The sequence below is a fragment of the Coregonus lavaretus genome (assembly GCF_964263955.1).
Source record: "Coregonus lavaretus genome assembly, chromosome: 30".
In the NCBI taxonomy this organism is placed as follows: Eukaryota; Metazoa; Chordata; class Actinopteri; order Salmoniformes; family Salmonidae; genus Coregonus; species Coregonus lavaretus.
The window spans coordinates 30,360,648-30,374,669 of NC_140017.1; the positions used below are offsets into that span (position 1 = coordinate 30,360,648).

The 14,022-nt window shown below is 43.7% G+C and overlaps 1 protein-coding gene across 3 annotated transcripts in view; it reads left to right on the top strand.

Annotated features, from left to right (window-relative positions):
* The first annotated feature begins 4,066 nt into the window (after positions 1 to 4,066).
* The window catches only part of LOC311105590 (neurofibromin-like), a 91,531-nt gene continuing 81,575 nt past the window's right edge, over positions 4,067 to 14,022 (top strand). For 2 of the 3 annotated variants that reach the window (XM_084147782.1, XM_084147783.1), the window contains exon 1: positions 4,067 to 4,301. In XM_084147782.1, the coding sequence (XP_084003908.1) occupies positions 4,242 to 4,301 (60 nt within the window). In that variant the 5' untranslated portion in view covers positions 4,067 to 4,241. The remainder of the gene's footprint in view (positions 4,302 to 14,022) is intronic. The other variant, XM_084147784.1, reaches the window with a different exon arrangement.

Sequence of the window (14,022 nt, forward strand, 5' to 3'; positions counted from 1 at the left end):
CGAAACCTTAATGACTTGGAGAAGATCTGCAAAGAGGAGTGGGACAGAATCCCTCCTGAGATGTGTGCAAACCTGGTGGCCAACTACAAGAAACGTCTGACCTCTGTGATTGCCAACAAGGGTTTTGCCACCAAGTACTAAGTCATGTTTTGCTGAGGGGTCAAATACTTATTTCCCTCATTAAAATGCAAATCAATTTATAACATTTTTTACATGCGTTTTTCTGGATTTTTGTTGTGTTATTCTGTCTCTCACTGTTCAAATAAACCTACCATTAAAATTATAGACTGATCATTTCTTTGTCAGTGGGCAAACGTACAAAATCAGCAGGGAATCAAATACTTTTTTCCCTCACTGTAGGTCAGAGGTGGCAGATTTGAAAAACACATAATCTGTTGCTAAGAGTTGCTCTTACAACTCCCTTGAAGTCTGTGACTTTTTGGATGCTATCATGTCTTATCTAGAAGACATGCCTGTGTCCGGTTCCTCAGTGTTGGAGGGATTAAGAGATACTCCAGCCTCAGTCATTCAGAAACGCTCCAGTGAAGAGTTCCAGATTAACGCTACCAACAAAGTGCGAAAAATACTGATTAAATCAGTCAGTAGCTTTCCCAGCAAAGTCAGTTCCAGCCAGAAAGATTCTCAGATGTTGCCAGCAACATTAACAATTTTCTCGAGGCATACCGATTCAACTGCTTTTGAAATCGTTGGATCAATTACAAACGACATGAAGAGCCTTTTCCCACGCACAGAGTCTTCTACTACTGTATGGCAGGCAGACTCTATGCTTCAACAGACTGATGAGAAAACCTCAGAGTACACTGAGGCCACACCCGAAGGCTCCCAGTCTGGTGTGGAAGTATCTGAGAAGAAGATCTGGACAACTGCAAAGACTATTTACCACAATGTGGAATTATTTCACATGGCAAAAGCAAGCCAAAACAACAAAGGCTCAAGCCAAAAAGACCTTCAGACATATTCTGGTTTCAATTCAGAAAGAGCTGTCAAAACCTGACCAAACGGTGACTGCAGGAGAGCTTTCACAAATAGAGAATGTGGTTGGAATGATATTGGAGGACGTTGAGAAGGTGAGCAGTGAATGTGGTGAGGAACTGGTCTATCAAACACCAGAGCGGTCTTCTTCCTCGTTGTCGTCCTCATCTGCCAGATCACTCCCATCCCTTCTGAATTACCAGAGAATACTACTCAGCCCATTTTGAGATGCTCAGTCATCGACATGGGCAAATCTACTAAGCCAAAAACATCGGTGTGTGATGCCAGGGAAAGCATGTCTGCAATAGTGGATACCATCATAAAGGAGGTATATTCAGAGGAAGAAGGGAAGGTTGCATCCCAACCTGATCAAAAAGCTGTAATAACAAGACTAGAGGAGCTCATATCTCAGGGTAGGATTGGTGCTCTCTCCCGTGATCTTACTCACCAAGTCCACCGCATCATTTCTGAGAGCAACTTGACCCCTTTGGTTCTGACAGTGGCGGCTGGAAAGAGTGCATCCGATACAGTCTTACGAGCTGAGTCTTTGAAGCGCCTCCTGCTTCCTGCTCTTGTGCCCTCTTTAGTGTCAATTAGTTGGGCTCTGGGAGTCAGTGTGACGGCTAGTGTATCTGAAGATAGGATTTCATGCTCTTTGTCTACATCAGCATTTACATTTTTACATTTTAGTCATTTAGCAGACGCTCTTATCAGAGCGATTTACACTCTGTGGTTTCTGATGCACAAAGCAGAGGGTCATCTCCAACCAGAACTGTAACTGATATAGGCAGTTTACTGAGTGGTAAGTCCTCCTCTCTGCCATCTTTCACCGCCATCAGCATGGCAACAAGTGAGACCTCCAATGCTGCACGAGGCTTTGAGGCCAACATAGATGCTGAAGAAAGGGATACCACCAGTTGTTCCAGTGTAGCTCAGAGCATTGTTTGTGATCAGATGTCAACCAGCCCAGATGTTGTCAAAGATGTCTCGCTTTCAGCCCCATCCTCTGATAACTTAGGCGGTGATGATGACTTCACCGGCCTCATCAGCATGTTAGTGGTGGGACAAAAATCCAAACCCAAACTGATCTGTACCCATTTGACGTCACACGCACGTCACAAAACCTGATTCCAAAAGTTATAGCTGCCTTCTGTGCATGGTCAGGATGCTCTGAGAACCAAGCTTATCCGAGAACTTGAGGATTCATAAAGTATACAGCACCATCTACAAACATCTGTTGAAGGAGTTTGGCTCAGAGAAGATCCTCCAACTGGCCGTGTCAACTCAGGACTCTACATTCAATAAGATTCTTGTGAAGTCATTGAGCAAGGAGCTTCTCCACAGTTGTAACTAGGCATCAAGGGCAGCCTCAAGAACATATTTTGAAGCCACCTGGCCTGAGGTTCTTCCCATGGATGAGGATGTGAAGGCTACCAGAGGGAAGCTGTCTTTCCTACAAAGGCTTACCAGGCTGAAATTAGACTTAAAGGTACACCAAACGTATTTAAATTTACAATTGTGTCAATGTGAGTAAACAATGCTATTTCGAGAAAATGTAAAACCATCCATTAATTCTAAAACCATTTATAAATATTGTTGTGCTGGTGTGTAAGATGTGATTGTTATTACCATGAGGTTGTTCCGCTGTGACTGTTGTTTTGACATGTCTTCCTTAGCCATTTAAGATGGGTAACAAGAAGGATTCCAAGAAGAATTCCCGCCACTCTGAATACAAAGACCAGACTACTGCTGAAGATAGCATGTGTAAGTCCATGTTTGAAATATTGGTGTAATAAATATTAAACCCTATATACATTATATATTATCGATAGTGATCTCTTATGTAAAATGAGTTCTAGTTTCCAAACCTCAAGATCATGGTTCTCATTTATTTGTGGACGTTATGTTGAGTTGAAATTGAGAATACAATATAACATAATTTCTAAATTAAAGTGCATGTCAACTCTCTCTCTTCTGTAGTGCCCAGAATAGTGGCACATGCTACCCAGTCTGGACTCCCAGAGGATCTTCCCTCCACCTCTCAACAGGAGAAGCCTCGCAAACGTCCCTTCTAATCAGGATGTTTTCCGCAATCTCCATAGGCCTATCCAAGCCATTCAAACGGTCTTCAAAGCAGGCTTAATACAGCGATTTCCCCTAATACAGTAATATTTTAATTGAATTGATGGCCTTTGTCTTCATTTGTGTTCCCCCATTAACACATTTGATTAGGAAATACATGGTAGTCTATTATGCAGTGATAGTCACGTTGTATGCTAAACAGAGTAATGTTGTCCTGAATACTGTATAGAACATGCCTATACACACACACACACACACACACATTCACACACACTGACCCTGGCATTAGTGTGATTAATGGAACAGTACTTCAGATATGTCCCACAACCAACATTCAACCATATATCAATGATTCAGTGTAAAATAAATGTACTGTAAAATAAACCATACTTAATTTACAACTAATAAAATAATGTGACAAGCGAATCAACTGGTTTAATTTCTCAAACAGAAACACTTAAATTTCTATTTTCTGTGGATAGCCTACATTTACATTTTCTGTATGCTAGTGTGACCTTTGACCTGTAGATGGTAGTAAAGGTATACTTTTGCTGCAGATCCACTTCTACAGCGCAAACCTTTCTGGACAAATAGCCTACACATTTGCCCCTAGCGTGTGTGTGGCAAAAATAAAGAATATTGCAGCACGCTCTGTAGCACTGCACAGCTATAGTTTTATCAAATGCCAAATGTACCTGCAGCATGCTACTGGCTACAGAGGCTTATCTGAGTGACTTGTGTTGTGAGAAGAGAACCTGAATTCAAACAAGAACTCCTGGATGTCATTTTATAATATTGTTAGATATTTTTAGTAACATATGGTAGCATACATGTTTCACATGGTAGCAAGTCAAGCTAGCTAGTTATATGTTACATTATATTGCCAATGTTTGTGTGAATCCTCTTTTCTCCTGCCTTCCCCATCAACAAGCGACGCACGCGCATCTTTGCTCAGCAATCTCCTGTCCCCATCGGTTTCACTGGGAAGACTTCCGGTGGTGTGTCATGGCGGCATGGTAAAGCTTGCTCAAAGGGAAAAATAACCAACCCGTACTGTCTTCTTCAGACAGTGGTTTTGGGACTTATTTCGGGTTTAACATCGCCACGAACGTCCACATTCGTATTGGAATTGCAAGCAGTCATTCGCGGTTTCCATCCGCTCGGACATGGCGGCACATAAACCAGTGGAATGGGTTCAGGCCGTGATAAATAGATTCGACGAGCAGGTAATATCGTGTATATAAGTTGGAAGTGGGAGTAGTTAGCTAGCTAATCTTTTGTAGATGGCTTGTGTCGGTAGCTAATTTATTTATGCAGTTGCCTGCTTTCTAGTAGTGTACAGTGGGTAGGTAGCTAGCTAACTATAGACAAAGTAACTACTACGTTAGGACACATTTTTATATCTGTGGTTTGGATGATATGTAACAAACGTGCAAGTTTCCTTTTAGTTAACTAGTAAGCTACCCATTTAACTAACTAGCTAAGATAGCTAACTAGTCAACTAAACATGTATTTTCATGTTGCGTAGATTTTGGGTGTTGGTATAGCTCGGACTGTTAGGAGAGGTTGCACACAACGGCTAATTCCGCCAGACAATTGGGGAAAATATGTCTCTACCAGCTAGCAACTCATATAACTACCTAACTAACTGTAAACAAATGAGAGGTGTGACTCCAACATGCACTGATTGAAATGAAAGGTCTGAAATTCAGTACTCTAGCAGTGGCACCTTGTTACTAGTTAAACAATTTTTTTATTAGCTTTGAGTCAGCTGAACGGACATATGCATCCCTCCCTGTTATGTCACATGCAGTGAAAAAAACGAAGAACACACACACACTCGTTGCATGCTGTCAGCCAACAGTCATGTTACTGTCTGTCTGAGGAATGTGGGTTTGCAACCTGGCCATGTTTCTGCTCTGAGTTAAAGCCTCAATACTAAGATAAAAAAGCAACATGGATCTGAACAAATTGACAGACATCCGTTTTTGTTCAATACTTACTATTATAATTACTACCTCCTTAAAATAAGATATTAGTAGTTTGAGTTTCTGTCTCAAACACAGATTTGAGCGTGCTTGTGGTCACCACAGCAGAAGTCTACAAGGCTCGCCCAACAACCACAGCTTGTGGGTGACATTGGCAAGGCAATTAACTGTGCTTGTTTTAAGGAGATACTGCTAGTTTTGGGGTGGAATTTTCCTTTAATTGCCAGAATCTATCTTTTGGTATTTGTTTCATTAGTCCAGTGTTGACGTAGTCCCAAAATGTTTTGCTTGTCAGCAATCAAGTTTTCAAGATACACTATATATACATTTTACATTTTAATCATTTAGTAGACGCTCTTATCCAGAGCGACTTAGTTAGTGAGTGCATACATTTTTCATACACAAAAGTATGTGGACACCCTTTCAAATTAGTGGATTCGGCTATTTCAGCCACACCCGTTGCGGACAGGTGTATACAATCAAGCACACAGCCATGCAATCTCCATAGACAAACCTTGGCAGGAGAATGGCCTTACTGAAGAGCTCAGTGACTTTCAACGTGGCGCCGTCATAGGATGCCACCTTTCCCACAAGTCAGTTCTTCAAATTTCTGTCCTGCTAGAGCTGCCCCGGTCAACTGTAAGTGCTGTTATTGTGAAGTGGAAACGTCTAGGAGCAACAACGGCTCAACCGCGAAGTGGTAGGCCACACGAGAACGGGACCGGCGAGTGCTGAAGTGTGTAGTGCCTAAAAATCGTCTGTCCTCGATTGCAACACTCACTACCTAGTTCCAAACTGCCTCTGGAAGCAACGTCAGCACAATAACTGTTCGTCAGGAGCTTAATGAAATGGGTTTCCATGGCCGAGCAGCCATGTACAATGCCAAGCGTTGGCTGGAGTGGTGTAAAGCTCGCCGCCATTGGACTCTGGAGCCGTGGAAACGTGTTCTCTGGAGTGATGAATCACACTTCACCATCTGGCAGTCCGACGGATGAATCTGGGTTTGGCAAATGCCAGGAGAACGCTACCTGCCCCAATGCATAGTGCCAACTGTAAAGTTCGGTGGAGGAGGAATAATGGTCTGGAGCTGTTTTTCATGGTTCGGGATAGGCCCCTTAGTTCCAGTGAAAGGAAATCTTAACGCTACAGCATACAATGACATTCTAGATGATTCTGTGCTTCCAACTTTGTGGCAACAGTTTGGGGAAGGCCCTTTCCTGTTTCAGCATGACAATGCCCCCGTGCACAAGGCGAGGTCCATACAGAAATGCCTTGTCGAGATCTGTGTGGAAGAACTTGACTGGCCTGCACAGAGCCCTAAACTCAACCCCATCAAACACCTTTGGGATGAATTGGAACGCCAACTGCGAGCCAGGCCTAACCGTCCAACATCAGTGCCCGACCTCACTAATGCTCTTGTGGCTGAATGGAAGCAAGTCCCCGCAACAATGTTCCAACATCTAGTGGAAAGCCTTCCCTTAAGAGTGGAGGCTGTTATAGCAGCGAAGGGGGGACCAACTCCATATTAATGCCCATGATTTTGAAATGAGATATTTTTGGTCATGTAGTGTATATAACTTTCAAAATACAGCATATGCTAATGTGGGGTACTGCTACAGTATCCCTTTAAGGGTGCCAAAGATTCCTCTAATGAACTTAAGATTGTGTGTAAATAATTGGGTCAGGTAGTCTAGCCAGTCCATCAATAGTTTTTGCACTGTCTGTTGCCCCTAACTGTTTCTCATCAGGAGTCATTATCAGTCAACATTATCATATTGTAAGATCAAGGTTGTAAAATACTCCAGCTGACTTGTTGGACAGTTTATGTTGTTGCTTGAGAGCTGGTATGTCTGTAGAGCAGCTCAGGGTCTCAATTTCATCCATTAGAAACTGAGCTTTGTCTGTTTTGGTCATCAAAGACCACCGCCAAAGGGACTGAAACAGATGGTTCTGTTGGGATGGTTCTTGTAACCATGCTGCAGTGCAAGCAATGCTGCCAGAAACTCTTCAGCTTCTTTAGATTCCTTTGGGTGAAAGCTGTTTTACAAATAAACTTGAAAAGGGTTAGGCCTAGTTTAGGCCTACCAGAGTTTGCACTATGCAGGGGTTTGGATTTAGCCATCGCACGCTGTGCAACTGCCCTCCTTTTCTTTGCCTTTTGAAAGGAAATATCAGCACTTTGTGTGCAGTTTGTGTGGGTTCTGGCCCTCTGGTTTCAGAGGCAACAGAGGGACTCTGTAGCACAGAGTGGTGATTGTACCCAGGCTTAGCGGCTCTGTTAGGCTTATTACAGTTTGATGAAAGTATAATAAAGGTATTAAATCCACCTTGTGTTGTTAAGACTATTTAGAAGCCTCTAAGTCAGGTATACTCAAGTACTATTTGAGAAGGTCCGGTCACACAAATGTCCAAGGTGTCAAAGGTCCGGATGGATAATATAATCGATCTGTGTAATAACAAACCCCCAACTCGCAACCCATGCGACCCCAAACTGTTCACACCCCTCTTGTTGGCGGAGAGAAAATGTTGCAGTTTTAAAGCTAATTTCCCGCAATTCTACAGATTTTGCATGGGGCAGAGATTTTGTTGCTGTGTCCCGGGTGGCGCAGTGGTCTAAGGCACTGCATCGCAGTGCTAGCTTTGCCACTAGAGCTGTGCCACTAGAGATCCTGGTTCGAATCCAGGCTCTGTCGTAGCTGGCCGCGACCGGGAGACCCATGGGGCGGCGCACAATTGGCCCAGCGTCGTCCAGGGTAGGGGAGGGAATGGCCGGCAGGGATGTAGCTTTGTTGGTTAGTGCATGGCGTTTGCAATGCCAGGGTTGTGGGTTCGATTCCCACGGGGGGCCAGTATGAAAAAATTAAAATAATGTATGCACTCACTAACTGTAAGTCGCTCTGGATAAGAGCGTCTGCTAAAATGACTAAAATGTAAAAAATAATGTTTTAAAGCTAATTTCCTGCAATTCTATGCATTCTATGTCTTATGTGTGTTTGTATGATACCAGGGGTCAAAGCCCAACCGAGTAAAAATAATAATAAAATAAAACCATTTGGGACCTGCGGTCCGTATTGACCCCGTTCTGGGTCCGTATCCGGTCCGCCAGTTGAGTATAGGGGCTCTATGTCATAGGATTGTATGTGTTGGCTTTATGAGGGGGGAGTTCATGGTCAGAATCTGATTTTCTTTGTGAACCTTGCTTATTTTGCCCGAAAACCTACCCAGTGTCCAGAAACAATGAAAGTGTTGTGAACATTGAACATTAAGTCTAAATCACTGTTGTATGCAACTTCAGATTCCTAAATTGTCTTGGTTGTAATGCATGTCAAAAAGCTACCCCAGAGAGGAAGACAGAGGTTGGTGGATGCCAATGTGATGTAGTAGATTAATGAGAAAGAAGAACCTCAACCTAGTAGTATTGGTCGTCACATCATCAGCCCAGAATCGCCATATTTCCTTTCACGAACTCGGATACCTCCTGCACCTTGACCTGTTGCTTCGGCCTGTTGTTTCCAAAGTTTTACTTTGTTTTATTTGTATTTTGTTCATAAGTGTTTGTGTCAACACCTGCTACCAACTAGCCAGCTATTTAGCTAGATAGGTTGCAATGGAGCGTGCTTCGCCTGGAATAGCTAACGAACGTTTCAAGCGCTGTAGAAGCTGTGTTTATTACGCTCTTGTCTGAGACAATATTGACAATCCCGAGTTCCAATACAGCAATTGTTTGCTAGCGGTGGATTACAGGAATGAGGTGGCTATGCTTAGCAAGCAAATCTCAATTCTGCGCAAACTTATGGGGAAAACGCAAATTGGAACTTTACCGTTCTCAGCTCCTATGGCTGGACGCCGCTCGGGCCTGATGAACGTTTCCCCGCCTTGTCATCTGTCCCTATCCGAATAGCCTGTGCTAAATGGAACTTGCCTGCCAAGGAAGTCGTCTCATCTGTCTCTCCTCCCCCATCCTGTAGTGAAGTAGATGGAGAACAGCAAGAAGATTGTTCCAATCAGCGCTGGTCCCATGTCACAAGTCGTGGAAACCGAAGGCAGCAGCATGCTGCTAAGCTGACGGGAGTGACTGCGAGATGTTCGGAGCAGATTAACATAAGGAATAGCTTCGCTGCACTGGTGCCTCCTCTCTCTGGATCTGACTGGGCACTGCCTGCTGTGGGATGTCTGGACTTATCGCTGGGAGCAGCGGGCGTATACGCTCCTGCTTCTCGTGGGCCCGTGAAATGTTCAACGAATTATGTGAGGGGTATGAATCGGCAGATTTCTCCATTCCCTTCTCCGGACATTTTATTGGGCAGTTCAATGGTGAGAAATGTCTCAGTCCCTGGAGCAAAAACGTTGTGCCATCCAGGAGCACAAGTACAGGACATCAATAGGCTGCTCCCAAACATTTAAAACCAGCATCAGACAATTGTGTCTATCATAGTTCATGTGGGATTCAATGACATTATGAAGGGCAGTTCAGAACAGCTGAAGATGGATTTTAAAGAACTGATTGGGTCACTGCCTGACACCAACAAACGTCCCATAATATCTGGCCCTCTGCCCTCCCTAAATATTGCCGTTGAACGTTTCAGCACACTTTTAGCCCTGCATAAGTGGCTACGAGACTTGCAGCTCTCTGGGTGTAACATTTATTGACAATTTTGATACCTTCTGGAAGCAAAGCTCGTTTTATAAGGAGGATGGGATCCACCCAAATCATTTGGCTTCCTGGATCCTTTCACAGCATTATAAGGCAGCATTGAGACAATTACTTATCAATGACCCCAGCTCAGTTAATCCCTACCATTGTGTCGCTGAGTTGTCATAATACTTCAGCCAATATACATTATCCCAGGGGCCTTGGAAGACATGGTGTAAGTAACCTAATTGATGTCCCTCTTACTGCCCTGAATGCCTCTGCTGATCCCACAGCTATTGTATGCAGTAATCATGTGTCTATGATCCAGAGTTATACTGTTAGCACTGAGGCGGTGTGCCCTAGTAGGAAGTCCACTGTGTGCAGCTCACCCTGCACTAATATAGATAACTACTTTTGCTAAGCTTCCCAGTAAAGCAATGAAAACAATCAAGCATCCCAGAAAAGTGCTAAAAATAGCCCACGTTAACATATGTAGCTTAAGAAACAAGGTTCATGAAATCAATAATTTGCTAATAACAGATGACATTCATGAAACTCACTTAGATAATGCCTTTGATGATACAATGATAGTAACACTGTCAACAAGGCAGGTCCTGCAGGCCCTAGTGTTGTTGCACCTGGACTACTGTTCAGTCGTGTGGTAAGGTGCCACATTGTAATTGGCTCAGAACAGGGCAGCGCGGCTGGCCCTTAAGTGTACATGGAGAGCTGACATTAATGATATGCATGTCAATCTCTCACGGCTCAAAGTGGAGGAGAGATTGACTTCATCACTACTTTTTTTTAAAAGAGGTATTGACAAGCTGATTGCGCCGATCTTTCTGTTTAAACCAGGGGCGCAACTTTCACTGAGGACGTGGGCCACATTCTGAAATTGCAGTTTTGCCCCCCCCCCCCCACCCCCCCCAGTTTTATCATTGGAATGTGATACAAAACGAGGCAACGGTGTGCTTCAGGACCATGCGGACGCCTCTGAGCGGTCGGGTAGGCTGTTTGGAGTGTTTATCTGACCCCCAAAAAAAATCTTACAAAGTTATGTCCCCCCCACTTCTAAAACCAAAGTTGCACCTCTGGTTTAACCTACTAGCACACAGCTCGGACACCCATGCATACCCCACAAGACATGCCACCAGAGGTCTCTTCACAATCCCCAAGTCCAGAACAGATTATGGGAGGTGCACAGTACTATATAGTCGTAGCTGTACTCCCTGTAGCCAGAACCCTAGAGCAGCTGAGTTGTCGAAAGAGGAGATGCCTCCAGTGAACAACACTGTTCGAATACTGATGTTAAGTTATAAATTATGTTAAGTTACTGTATATTCATGTGACAAAATATTTTATGTAAGTCATGGTTAGTAGAACGCTCTAAACACAGTTGTAGGCTTGATTGATTTTCCGTTTAATAAGAGAACGTTTCGATCCCTTCTTATTTAGTGTCACTGTCTGTTTATCTTGATAAGAATTGGTCAGACAGACACACAGTATCTCAACATTGTCTCATCATATGGTCTTTATATGGTGTCCCTTCCATGAATGAATTGATGGTATTCTAATAGAAAGGCCCTTGTATTCACAAGAATCATTGAGTCAAATGTTTTATTATGTTATATAAAAAATTATACATAATTCATCTTTAATGCGAATGGTCTAAACTTCCCATAGAGGGACAAAAACAGTTATTTTCCTGAAAAATAGGCCCCACTTTAATTACATTTTTTTTCTTAGCACAGTCCTCTCATCCAATGTTCCTCTCCTTCCCCCTGTTTACCCCAATCATGTAATCTGCACACAGTGCATTGGTGTGTATGTATACAATGTCAATCAGCTCTGCCAAAGTCCAAAGGGAAGAGATGGCTCCATGACCTTTTAGGAATTCCAATCCCAGCCTGTGAAACAAAGTGCTTACTGTCTGTGGTCCCAGACGGACAGTCCCTGAGCTGAACTGGATGTGAAAGATATGAAGCAGGGATGGGCCAGTGTGGACTGTGTGCACTCCCGTTCAGACGCTTGACTACTTTCTTACCCTCTGTCTTGGGACTTACATTCCCAGGCCCAGGTTTCTCCCTGAGGGGTCCCAGTGGTAGAGAGGATCCCGATAATAAGCAGTCATAGGCCTCTTCCTTACCATGGATGCAGGTCTGAACGTAAGTGTTTCCTCAACCATGATTAGGCCTACAACAGTGTAGTCTCACGTTACCATACTCCCAAGCCTTGTTCGTCACTTGGCTGTTGAGGAAGCCTGGAAGTGGAAATGGAGGCTAACAACATCCTGGCTCTGTTGCCCCACGCCTACACAGGAACCTGAAGGAGAGTCAGAGCCACATCAGGGAGGAGTGCATCATGCAGAACAGCTCACTTCTCATTTCTGCTGCTGCTTACGGCTCATTAACACTCCAGGCCTGATGTGCTCTGCATAAGCACTAGCCAGCCACACCCCTAGGCAAGCTTACAGGGCCTCCTCCTGCCCACGAGGTCTGGCCCAGCTGTGTGTGTGATGTCTGTGTGAATGTAATGTCTGTGTTCACACAGATGTAGCCTGCAGGTGTACAGCTGTGGGCGTACGCTAGAGTTGTGGCAGGGCGAGGTTCTTCTTAGCACAGGGCTTCATTGTTCTGTGACTGCAGGACGTCTGCTCCTTGCCCTTCGTCAGGTGTCGTAGGTGTCCTCATAGCGCGAGAGGTGTGGCATGGCACTTCTTGTGTGAAAATGTTTAATGTAGATATGTCTAGTGTGGATATGTCTTGTGTGGATATGTGGATGTGTGTAGTGTAGATATGTGTAGACAAAGGATAAGAACGTGAAACCATGGCTTCATGTACAGTACCAGTCAAAAGTTTGGACACACCTACTCATTCCAGGGTTTTTCTTTATTTTTACTATTTTCTACATTGTAGAATAATAGTGAAGACATCAAAACTGAAATAGCACATGGAATCATGTAGTAACCAAAAAAGTGTTAAACAAATCAAAATACATTTTTTCAAAAAGCCACCCTTTGCCTTGATGACAGCTGGGCACACTCTTGGCATTCTCTCAACCAGCTTCATGAGGTAGTCGCCTGGAATGCATTTCAATTAACAGATGTGCCTTCTTAAAAGTTAATTTGTGTAATTTATTACCGTCTTAATGTGTTTGAGCCAATCAGTTGTGTTGTGACAAGGTAGGGGGGTATACAGAAGATAGCCCTATTTGGTAAAAGACCAAGTCCATATTATGGCAAGAACAGCTCAAATAAGCAAAGAGAAACAACAGTCCATCATTACTTTAAGACATGAAGGTCAGTCAATACGGAACATTTCAAGAACTTTGAAAGTTTCTTCAAGTGCAGTCGCAAAAGCCAACAATTGCTATGATGAAACTGGCTCTCATGAGGACCACGACAGGAATGGAAGACCCAGAGTTACCTCTGCTGCAGAGGATAAGTTCATTAGAGTTACCAGCCAGTTCATTAGAGTTACCAGCCCAAATAAATGCTTCACGGAGTTCAAGTAACAGACACATCTCAACATCAACTGTTCAGAGGAGACTGTGTGAATCAGGCCTTCATGGTCGAATTGCTGCAAAGAAACCACTACAAAAGGACACCAATAAGAAGAAGAGACTTGCTTGGGCCAAGATAAACGAGCAATGGACATTAGACCGGTGGAAATGTGTCCTTTGGACTGGAGTCCAAATTTGAGATTTTTGGTTCCAACTGCCGTGTCTTTGTGAGACGCGGTGTGGGTGAATGGATGATCTCCGCATGTGTATTTCCCACCGTAAAGCATGGAGGAGGAGGTGTTATGGTGTCGGGGTGCTTTGCTAGTGACACTGTCTGTGATTTACTTAGAATTCAAGGCACACTTAACCAGCATGGCTACCACAGCATTCTACAGCGATACGCCATCCCATCTGGTTTGGGCTTAGTGGGACTATCATTTGTTTTTCAGCAGGACAATGACCCAACACACCTCCCGTCTGTGTAATTGCTATTTTACCAAGAAGGAGAGTGATGGAGTGCTGCATCAGATGACCTGGCTTTCACAATCCCCCGACCTCAACCCAATTGAGATGGTTTGGGATGAGTCGGACCGCAGAGTGAAGGAAAAGCATCCAACAAGTGCTCAGCATATGTGGGAACTCCTTCAAGACAGTTGGAAAAGCATTCCAGGTGAAGCTGGTTGAGAGAATGCAAAGAGTCTGCAAAGCTGTCATCAAGGCAAAGGGTGGCTATTTGAAGATTATCAAATATAAAATATACTTTGATTTGTTTAACACTTTTTAGTTTACTACATGATTCCATATGTGTTATTTCATAGTTTTGAT